This window comes from Sphaeramia orbicularis, chromosome 9, assembly GCF_902148855.1.
Source record: "Sphaeramia orbicularis chromosome 9, fSphaOr1.1, whole genome shotgun sequence".
Classification (NCBI taxonomy): Eukaryota; Metazoa; Chordata; class Actinopteri; order Kurtiformes; family Apogonidae; genus Sphaeramia; species Sphaeramia orbicularis.
In genome coordinates, this window is record NC_043965.1 from 27,890,965 (window position 1) to 27,903,107 (window position 12,143).

Genomic DNA, 12,143 nt, shown 5'->3' on the forward strand with positions numbered 1-12,143 from the left:
TGCAGCCTCTTCTGTCATAAGTGCATCCTCACTTTATAGCACTGAGACACCTTCAGTGATGTCAACTACCACTTTGGAAATTCTTTCAACTGACATGACTAAAACCACAATATCTCCAGAAGAATCAACAATTTCCCCAAGGTCTGACATGACAACATCTTCACCTCTGGTGTCTGTTATGTCATCAGCTGTTTCGGACACAGACAACGATGTTTTCAGTCATGAGACTACAATGGTGGAGTCTAGTCCTTCCATCAGTGGATCTACCATGAAACCTGAAACAGCATCTTTTTCATCTTTCACTACCCCTGAAATTGAAAGTTCTGGAGACAGCACTGAGGATTTAATTTCAGCTGGAACTATTTCATCATTCTTTACTACAGAGACTCCATCAGTAACAGCAACACATGAAACTCAAACCAGTGACATTTCAAAGACAGCTGGAACTGCTACATCATCACTGTACACCACTGAGAAACCAACATCATTTTCTCCAGCATCAGATGAGACTGTGACCCACAGTCAGACTGAAAAGGCATCAGGAACTCCAGACACAAGTGTTTCTCTCCCAACATCAGCAGAGGAGAGATCAACAAGTGAAATTTCAAGCAAAGTCACTTCAGCTCCTACAGGCTCATCATTGTTTAGTACAAAGAAACCAACAGCTCTGCCCATTGAGGAACATGTCACAGATGTCACAGAACAGACAGGAAAGACTTCAGATTCTCCTTTTACCGGTACAACAGAAGAAAGTGTCACTGCATCAGAGGATTATGGTTCAGGTGACAAAACACCTGATATGTTCAGTGCAACCTCTTCTGTCATAAGTGCATCCTCACTTTATAGCACTGAGACACCTTCAGTGATGTCAACTACCACTGTGGAAATTCTTCCAACTGACTTGACTAAAACCACAATATCATCAGCAAAATCAACAATTTCCCCAAGTTTTGACATGTCAACATCTTCACATTTGGTGTCTGTTATATCATCAACTTTTTCAGACACAGAAGATGATGTTGTCAGTCTTGAGTCTACAATGGTGGAGTCTTATCCTTCCGTCAGTGGATCTACCATGAAACCTGAAATATCCTTTCCGTCATTCACTACAACTGAAACTGAGAGTTCTGGAGATAGCACTGAGGATTTAATTTCAGCTGGAACTATTTCATCATTCTTTACTACAGAGACTCCATCAGTAACAGCAACACATGAAACTCAAACCAGTGATATTTCAAAGACAGCTGGAACTGCTACATCATCACTGTACACCACTGAGAAACCAGCATCATTTTCTCCAGAATCACATGAGACTGTGACCCCCAGTCAGACTGAAAAGGCATCAGGAACTCCAGACACAAGTGTTTCTCTCCCAACATCAGCAGAGAAGACATCAACAATTGAGATTTCCAGCAAAGTCACTGGAGCTCCAACAGGCTCATCATTGTTTAGTACAAAGAAACCAACAGCTCTGCCCATTGAAGAACATGTCACAGATGTCACACAACAGACAGGAAAACCCTCAGCTTCTCCTTTTACTGGTACAACAGAAGAAAAATTCACTGCATCAGAGGATTATGGTTCAGGTGACCAAACACCTGACATGTTGACTGCAACCTCTTCTGTCATAAGTGCATCCTCACTTTATAGCACTGAGACACCTTCAGTGATGTCAACTACCACTGTAGAAATTCTTTCAACTGACATGACTAAAACCACATCTTCTGAAGAATCAAAAATTTCCCCAAGGTCTGACATGACAACATCTTCACCTCTGGCATCTGTTATGTCATCAACTGTTTCAGACACAGAAGATGATGTTATCAGTCTTGAGACTACAATGGCGGAGTCTAGTCCTTCCATCAGTGGATCTACCATGAAACCTGAAACATCATCTTTCTCATCTTTCACTACCCCTGAAATTGAGAGTTCTGGAGACAGCACTGAGGATTTAATTTCCGCTGCAACTATTTCATCATTCTTTACTACAGAGACTCCATCAGTAACAGCAAGAGATGAAACTCAAACCAGTGACATTTCAAAGACAGCAGGAACTGCTACATCATCACTGTACACCACTGAGAAACCAACATCATTTTCTCCAGAATCAGATGAGACTGTGACCCCCAGTCAGACTGAAAAGGCATCAGTAACTCCAGACATAAGTGTTTCTCTCCCAACATCAGCAGATGAGAGTTCAGGTGAAGAAACCACTGAGATATCTAGCAAAGTCACTGTGGCTCCCACAGGCTCATCATTGTTTAGTACAAAGAAACCAACAGCTCTGCCCATTGAGGAACATGTCACAGATTTCACACAACAGACAGGAAAGACCTCAGTTTCTCCTTTTACTGATACAACAGAAGAAAAAGTCACTGCATCAGAGGATTATGGTTCAGGTGACCAAACACCTGATATGTTCAGTGCAACCTCTTCTGTCATAAGTGCATCCTCACTTTATAGCACTGAGACACCTTCAGTGATGTCACCTACCACTGTGGAAATTCTTTCAACTGACATGACTAAAACCACAATATCTTCAGCAGAATCAACAATTTCCCCAAGTTTTGACATGTCAACATCTTCACATTTGGTGTCTGTTATGTCATCAAGTGTTTCAGACACAGAAGATGATGTTATCAGTCATGAGACTACAATGGTGGAGTCTAGTCCTTCCGTCAGTGAATCTACCATGAAACCTGAAATATCCTTTCCATCATTCACTACAACTGAAACTGAGAGTTCTGGAGATAGCACCGAGGATTTAATTTCAGCTGGAACTATTTCATCATTCTTTACTACAGAGACTCCATCAGTAACAGCAAAACATGAAACTCAAACCAGTGACATTTCAAAGACAGCTGGAACTTCTGCATCATCACTGTACACCACTGAGAAACCAGCATCATTTTCTCCAGAATCAGATGAGACTGTGACCCCCAGTCAGACTGAAAAGGCATCAGGAACTCCAGATACAAGTGTTTCTCTCCCAACATCAGCAGAGGAGACATCAGCAAGTGAGATTTCCAGCAAAATCACTGCAGCTCCTACAGGCTCATCATTGTTTAGTACAAAGAAACCAACAGCTCTGCCCATTGAGGAACATGTCACAGATGCCACAGAACAGACAGGAAAGACCTCAGTTTCTCCTTTTACTGATACAACAGAAGAAAAAGTCACTGCATCAGAGGATTATGGTTCAGGTGACCAAAGACCTGACATGTTCACTGCAACTTCTTCTGTATCTTTAGCAGATCTAACAGGTTCTTCAAGGTCTGACACAGCATCTGCAGTGATGTCAGCTCAAACAACAGAAATTCCCACAACAGATAAGTCAAAGACACCATCACCGATACTTATACAAACAATTTCTCCATCCTCTGGTGCAACAGTTTCTGAAACTCTTGCTCCAGTAATAACATCAACAGTTTCAGACCAAGACAAAGTTATTAGCAGTGAGTCTACCTTGGAAGAGTACAGTTTATCCATCAGCACATCTACCATGAAACCTGAATCACCATCCTCCCCATTGTTTAGTAACACTGAAGGTGAGAGTTCTGGTGACGGCACTGAGGAATACATTTCAGCAGCCACTTTCTCCCCATTGTTTGATGCACAGACTCCAACAGCAACATACAGAATGGACATAAGTGGCATTTCAGTGACAACTCTAGCTGCTTCATCATCACTCGACACTACTGAGAAACCAACATTACTGTCTTCTGAAACGCAAGACACTCTAATGCCCACTCAAACTGAGAAGACAGTAACACCAGATACGAATGTTTCAGTTACAGATGATGAGAGTTCAGCTGAACCAACAAGAGAGATTACCAGTAAACAGACTACAGCTTCTCCAGCCTCATCACTGTTCAGTACAGAGAAACCAACAGTGCCACCCCTTGAGGAACAAGAGACCAGCAAAATAATTTACACAACTCATGCACCACTGTCCAGCACTGAATACATATCGCCAACAGCTATAGTGTCACAAACTGATCTTTCCATTCGCTCCACAATGCCAGGAATAGCTGCTACCACCCATTCCCAGTACATATCATCATCTGTTGCAATTATTGAGGGTACTGATGCCACCTCCGCACTTGGATTGACAGAAGGATACATCTCATCAGGTCAAACAATGGAAATTTTAACAGAGAAATCATCTGCACAGACTTTGTTGCCAACTATAGAACTAACAATGGAACCAACTAACCAGTCTGCCACAGTTACTGGCAGTTCACTGGATGAATCAACTACTACTTCTTTGAGGCCCTCTCTTCCTATCATTGATGATACCGAAACTGTTGATCAAGAGCAGGATTTTTCAACCAAAGTTGGTACTCAGACATCCGTCTCCATCTCTTCAAAGCTTAGTACTGGAAAACCAATAGTAACATCTGCTTCATATGTCGTTACAACAAGCAATACCTCAGCATCTACTGTAACGTCTGGATCTTCTATGTACAGTATTGAGACACCAGTGACACCTGACACGGAAATGAGCCCTGTAATGCCCACAGTAACTTCAGATATAACAGCTTCTTTATTCAGCACAGAGAAACCAGTGGTGACAGCTGGTTCATACGCAAGTGCTGCAGTTCAAAGTTCAACTACAGATACTACTTCAACTCTGTACAGCACTGATAAACCCACAGCACTTACTGGGACAGCTTCATCTGTTGTCAGCACAGATTTCCCAAGTTCCACAACTTCTGTAACACTAGATGAGACAGAAGACTCCAGTATCAGCACAGGCTTCACGCTGGTAGAATCCTTACCAGTCTTGAGAACAACTGCCAAGCCTACCACCACTGAGTTTACATCAGATTTATTATTCACTGAAGAAGGCTCTACTGACATTACCCCTGTTCCAGAGGCTTCATTGTTCAGTACGGAGGCACCGGCAATGACTGGAGAAACAACCAAGAGCAGTTCAACAGATAAAACATCATTTACAACTATAGAGGTTTTCACAAACGAAACAGCATCAGCACCTACAGTGTCTTTGATGTCTAGTACGGCAAGACTAATAATGACAACAGCATCACCTGAAACTAAAACAAGTGATGCCTTAAAACCCCATATTACCGTAGCCTCTTCTCTGTACAGCACTGAGAAAACAACATCACTACCACCAACATCTTCCAGCAAATCTCAAACCATGTCCCCGTTTTCTGTGGCAACAAGTTTAAGTGAAATGGATGAAAACATAACAATGCCTGAATTATCAACCACATTCTCACTACTGTTAATGACACAGAAATCTACAGATACTACCCAATTATTTGTGTCATCCAGCACATCTGACACAGGAAGTGGGGATTTAACTGAAACAGAGAGCTCATCAGTGACCCAGACACCAGTTATAGCAACTGTATCTACATTTTCATCCACTGATGAAACTCCCCAACAAACAACAGTGGCTGAGCCAAGATCTACATCAAGACCATTAATCACAGCAACATTTTGGAATGAAAGCTCCAGTAGTGGGACATTTACAGCTGTTACAACAAGTCCCTATGTGCTGAAAACTTCTCAACCAATGGCAATCCCCAGTATCTCTTCAAAGGAAACCTCTACCTACATTGATATGGAGAGCTCTAGTGGCTTGCCTGAAGATATTGATACTGAGACAAGTTCTGATGGTTCTGGTGAGGAGGTATTTGTTGAAACAACCATAAAACCAGTGGATGAATTTACTGTGGCCACTGATGAAACTGAAACAGATGAAAGTGAAAGCATATCCTCCACAATAAGTGTTACATTACCTGTTCAGTCCAGCACACATCTTAAGAGGCTATTTGTGTCATCGACTCAATCTCCACACATGACGAGAACTGAAATTACGGAGCAGGGAAGTGGGGTCTTCACAGATCATTCCACATTTGAGGATGTAGAGGTTTTTGAGGGGTCATCAACATTCGTACCAGTTACAAAATCTCCTGTGATATCTACCACTGTACCTACAAAACAAACCATTTTGTCACCTGGTACTGTGACTGAGGAAAGCACAATGGCCACACCCACCTCTTCCCCTTACAGTACTGAGAAACCAACAGTAATGTCTCCTGGAATTGATATGACAACATCTCCAGCAGTGGCTTCTTCAACTTCTTTGGATATTACCGATAGTTTGGAATATGGAGTTACCCACCAACCCTTACTTGTGGAATCACTTCCTACTTCTACAAGTGGAATTGAAATACCAACTGAGCTACCTAAGAGCCCTACTGGTACCATAGGATCAACAAGCTCATTATATACAGATGATGATAGTCCAGGTGACCAGGTCACTGATGTGCTTTCTAAAGTGGATGTTACAGTGTCCACTGTACAAAGCATAGAGCATGAAGAGACCAGCACAAAGGAACCAACAAAGACATCATCATCTCTTGAAGGTTTATCTGATTACGTTACAAAGAGTGTTGCTTCTTCCATGCTAAGCACAGAGAAGCCCAAAACTACAACAGCCTCATATGACGAGGAAACATCTGATATTTCAAAATCTGGTGTTGCCACACCTTCTTCACTCTGCAGCACAGAGAAACCCACAACAACATATGCTGCAACATCTGCTGAGTCAGTTAATACATCCTCATCTGTAACTGATACAACAAAAGAGGAGGAGAGCTCTGGTGGCCAAACCCCAATAACCTTTCCCTCAAAACCATCAGTGGAGAGCATCACATTTGGAGAAGCAACAGGTGAAACTGAAACTTTTGTTTCAGTTTCACCAACATCAGATGAGCAAGTTTCCTCACAGGAAACTGAAATTGGTTCTGTTACAAAGATTCCTGACACCTCTGACATGACAGACTTTCCCATTCTTGGCACTAGGAAGGATGAAGTTACTCTACCAGAGCACACAACCAAATTCCCATATACAACAATGCCTCCCCAAACAGTCAGTACTCCAGTTACTGATCATATTGCCAGTGACTTTACCACAATAAGCTCTGGCACTGAAAGCATTCAAGATGGATTTGCATCACTGTCCACCCCTATTCCCACCATTATTTATCATGGTGTAACAGACCAGCAAGTTGTGATAATTACTCCTAGTAGCAGCCAAGCACAGACTGACCTATCAGAGCAAACATCTACAATGGTCTTGCATGTGTCTAAACCATCAGCCAGCACATCCATCATATTTACAGAGGATGCCACAGATGAAGAGAAGCTTTTTTCTGCAGTTACTGAGAGCATGACAGACAACAGCCCCTCCCCTGAGCTTGTCACTAAAGATGACACTATTATCGATGCAGATACTATCTCTATCGTTCCCTCCTCCCCATTTTACCCTACCATCCAGACAGAAGAAGCTGAAGGTATCACAGCAGTTACAATGACACAAAGACTGGACATAACAGAAGAAACAGAAGGTTCTGGAACAGATGGTGCCAGCTTATTCACTCCTACACCAGTGCCTTTGCTTGTATCATCAACCACCGATTCGTCAATAGTTTTAGGTTCTACTGAAGATTTAAAACCATCCCCGGCAGAAACTGTTTCTAGTATGGAATCATCCAGTGAAGAGAAAGCTATATTGTCATCTCACACTACCCTAGCTGCCACTGTGTCAACAGGATTATCTTCTGAGGAAACTGATGATTTAACCACAACACATACAATTCCTCCTGTTCATTCTCAAACAATACCAGTTCCTGAGCCAGTGGAAGATGATTTGTCACGTGCAAGTGCTGCTGAAAATATTACTATTAATGTCACTGAAATTTTTATTTCCTCTACTTTACCCTCTCAAACCTTAACTGGAACAACAGACAAAAGTGTAGTGTCTACTGAGGAGTATGTGGTCAACACAGATGAACAAGAAGAACCAATGACCTCATTGCCCAAGTCTACCGCAGCCCCAAGTCTTAGCACAGCACATGAAAGCCTAAGTTTACTGACACAAACACTTGCACCTTTGACCAGTTCTGCACCACACAAACCAGTGACATCCACCAGGAAAGTACCTGATGATGAATCATCAGGTGATGATGACTCTGATGAAGGCTCTGCAATGGAAGACATCACATTAAGTCCTAAAACTACCACAGAGACAAGTCCAATGTCCTCTAAAGTTGAACAGACATTATCTGAAGAAACATTAACACCCACAGCCTCTTCCCTCTTCAGCACTGAAAAACAAACAGTTGCCCCTGGTGTGGATACAACTGTTGAGGAAACTACAGATGACCAGACTCAGAGTATGTTCACCGAAGGCTTATTCACTACAGTCAAGGCAGGACAAATCTCACCAACATCTCCTGGTACTGTCACTGGTGATGATGACAAACATCCAGCAAGTCCCTCCTCTTCTCTCTCTAGCACAGCGAAACCATCTGTAACTGCTGGTGACAAGATCCCAGAAACAATTACTGTGTTAAATAAGACAGTCACATCTGAGAGTGAGAAGTCTGAAGCCACTCCAGTAACACCTCTGATTAGTACAGAGAAACCCATCATTATTACTGAAAAAGAGGACACAGATGCAAGTGGGGTAACTCCACTAGAGGAAACATCTTCAACAGGGACAGTTTCAACCAGTAGAACCACATCAAGCCCAACAATACGTGACCACAGCACCTCAACAACAGATACAGTGACATTAGATTCGGTTTCTACAACGACAGAATCTACTGTACAAAGCACTTCAAAGCCAGATGTAAAAATTCAGTTTGTCACCACCTTTGTTCCACAGCTAGATACAACACCACCTGAAGTGTCCTTCCAACAAGCCAGGTCTGAGATTGTGTTCACTCATCATCCTCTTATTGAGGTCTCCTCTGAGAAAAGTGTGCTCTCAACAACAAGGCCTATGCTGCCAAGTGAGCAGTCCACGCCACATGTTGATGTTAGTGCTGTAACTGCACACACATTAGGAGACGATAAGACAACAAGCAAAGAATCTACTACTGAAGCAGTTTCAACTGATTCTGAAGATACCACAAACCGATGTACTGAAGCAGAGGAAACATCTACTGATATTACAATTATTTCCCCCTCAACAGATAAAAAAGTAGATTCAGCTGATGTATCTACAACTTCGAAACCACTGACTGATGAGTCTGTAAGACCTGAAGAAAAAACTGCTGCTTCTGAGACGTTAGCCTCCACAGACTTTAGCTCAGTACAAACAGCTACAGATGGTTCAAGTGAACAGACTCTGGAAACAACAGCTTCTTCCTTTCCTGCCCTAACAGCAAAGGTTCCATCCTCAACTGGGTCTTCACTGATCAGCTCTGAGACTCCAATAGTGCCTTCCATTTCAGAGATTACTGATAAAGATGCTTCAGAAGAAACAATGACAGCAATAGTTCCATCCTCAACTGGGTCTTCACTGATCAGCTCTGAGACTCCAGCAGTGCCTTCCATTTTAGAGATTACTGATAAAGATGCTTCTGAGGAAACAATGACAGCAAAAGTTCCATCCTCAACCATTTCCTCACTGATCAGCTCTGAGACCCCAACAGTACCTTCCATTTTAGAGATTACTGATAAAGATGCTTCAGACGAAACAATGACAGGAAAAGTTCCATCCTCAACTGGGTCTTCACTGATCAGCTCTGAGACCCCAACAGTACCTTCCATTTCAGAGATTACTGATAAAGAGGCTTCAGACGAAACAACGACAGCAAAAGTTCCATCCTCAACTGGGTCTTCACTGATCAGCTCAGAGACTACATCAGTGCCTTCCATTCCAGAGATTACTGATAAAGACGCTTCAGATGAAACAATGACAGCAAAAGTTCCATCCTTAACTGGGTCCTCACTGATTAGCACTAAGACTACATCAGTACCTTCCATTTTGGAGATAACTGGAAAAGATGCTACTGAAGAGAAAATAACATCACCCAAAACTGTGACAGAACAGAGAAAACAAACTATTACTTCCCACTATGTCAGTGGCAAAGTAACTGTACTTTCACCAGAGACAGAAACTTCAACAGAAGATGAAGACATTTCAGGTGACAAGACAACTAGTATCTTTGATTCTGACTCTGTCACTCCAACTACTTCATCCCTATCCACTACTGATGAGATTGATATTATTCCCAGCACTTTACCGTCTATAATGAAAAGCACTCAAACGGTCAAGCCAGAGTCATTTACATATGAAAAATCTTCAATTAGGGAATCTTCTGAAACACTGATCCCTGCATTTTCATCACAGTCTCCTGCTGTGACCAGCACTGTTGAGTCACCAAAGGCATCACTATCCCCAGAGTCAGACTCAACTGTTTCTGAAAGTATGTCAACACAACACACAAATAAAACCAGCTCACAGCAACCTATTGCAGTTACAAGCTCTCCAGAAATCTCAGTCCCAAGTATGAAAGTGATAGGAACCACAATGCCCTTAGAGCAACTTTTGTCTGAGCCAACATTACCACAACCTGAGGTAATGGTTCAATTTGCTACAACATACTCTCCTTCAATAGACCAAACAACTCCCCAGGAGTCTTTTGAAAAAGCCAGGTCAGAGGTTGCTCTAACCCATCACCCTCACACTGACCTTTCCTCTGAGGAAGTATCACTGAAAACAAGTAGTCCTGCATTTCATGGAACAGAAACAACTACTGGCCCTGAAGCCCCAACTTCTACTTTAGCTAAAGCTTTATCATCATCTCTAGAAGATGGGACAGTTGTGTCCACTGTTGATTCAAGAGACACAATCACAGAAACATTTCCAAAGACAGATGTTGAAGTTACGCCTACTCCAGATTTCAGTTCTTATGAGGGTACAGATTATGAAGCTCCAGATTATGGGGGACTAGATGGACGTGTTGAATCAGTTCCAGAATTCATTAAAAGTACAACACCACCAAATATTACACCGCTTTCTGTCGCTCAAACATTTACAAATCAGGCTGCTGCTTCAGTTAGCAGTACTGACAGTTCTGAGGAAACATCCACCAAGTCACCAGCACTTTCAGCTATTGCTGTTAAGACAGCAGTCTCAGCTCCCACAAGTGCTGCATCCTCCTCAAGTTCTGAAAGTAGTCCAGAACACAGAAGCAGTTCAGAGGGAAGCATGACCACAGTGTCAACCCCTACGATTGATGGGGATGACGATCAGATCATCGCCTCTGGGGTCTTAACTGGCACAACTATGTCACCCTCTATCCTTAGCCCTACAGCAAAAAGAGAGTCCTTCACCTCTGAAAGTGCATCTGGACAGTTAGCTACTACCAAAAAACCTAAGATGGTGCAGCACTTTTTGTCCCCAGATGAAATCCAGAAAATATTCAAAGAAGAAGCTACTACTGTGTCAAAGGTAGACACCTCCAGTGTTGATAATACCTCTAACAAAGAAGTAGAGAGCAAGCCTGAAGGAGACTCTGCAATACCGACTAGAGACCATTCAGAGTTCACAACAGTGGCACCAGCAGATGTACAAAGCCAGTCAACATCAGCAGAATCTGTGGCCACCACTCCATATTTTTCAGATGAGACTGAGGGAGTGGATGGAGACATAACTGTACCCCCTTCATTAACTGAAGGAGAACCACCAATAAAAGGAGAAGATACCACTGCCTGGCCTGATATAGGACTGGGGTACACTGTTGCTGATTTCGACTTACAGACTGTTGATATCCCAGGTAAAGTTTTCCTACTGGCTTTACTGTGAATACGACATTTTTTCCCCATTATAATATTTTTCATCAGGTTTTATTTTGCTTTATTTCTTACAGGAATTCACTCATGTGCACAAAATATTTGTCTCAATGGAGGATCTTGTTACAAGAATGGTATCACTGAGTCATGTAGTTGTGCTCCTGGTTACACTGGTGTTCACTGTGAAACAGGTACAATTTTCAGGGATTTCTTTAACTATATCTACCCACAGTAGCTTTTACCCATCAAAATGTGTCCTAAAACTCTTTGTTGGTAAAGTTGTAGGTAATAGGATTTGTTTTTGCTCACTTTGTTTTTCATATGTTTCACTATGTAGAGATTGATGAGTGCCACTCAAATCCTTGCCGCAATGGAGGTACATGTGTAGATGGGCTGGCTACCTTCACATGTGTGTGTCTTCCTAGCTACTCTGGGTTGTATTGTGAGGAGGGTAAGTGTGTGGTCAATTTTATGTTTTCTCACCGAGATTTTCTTTGAAAAATTAGATTTAAGTAACA

At 42.3% G+C, this 12,143-nt stretch overlaps 1 protein-coding gene across 1 annotated transcript in view; it reads left to right on the plus strand.

The window, feature by feature from the left end:
- Positions 1–12,143, plus strand: part of vcana (versican a) — a 59,671-nt gene that overhangs the window by 41,057 nt on the left and 6,471 nt on the right. Inside the window, 2 exon segments of the mRNA XM_030144216.1 lie at positions 11,703–11,816; positions 11,963–12,076. Coding sequence (XP_030000076.1) covers positions 11,703–11,816; positions 11,963–12,076 — 228 coding nt within the window.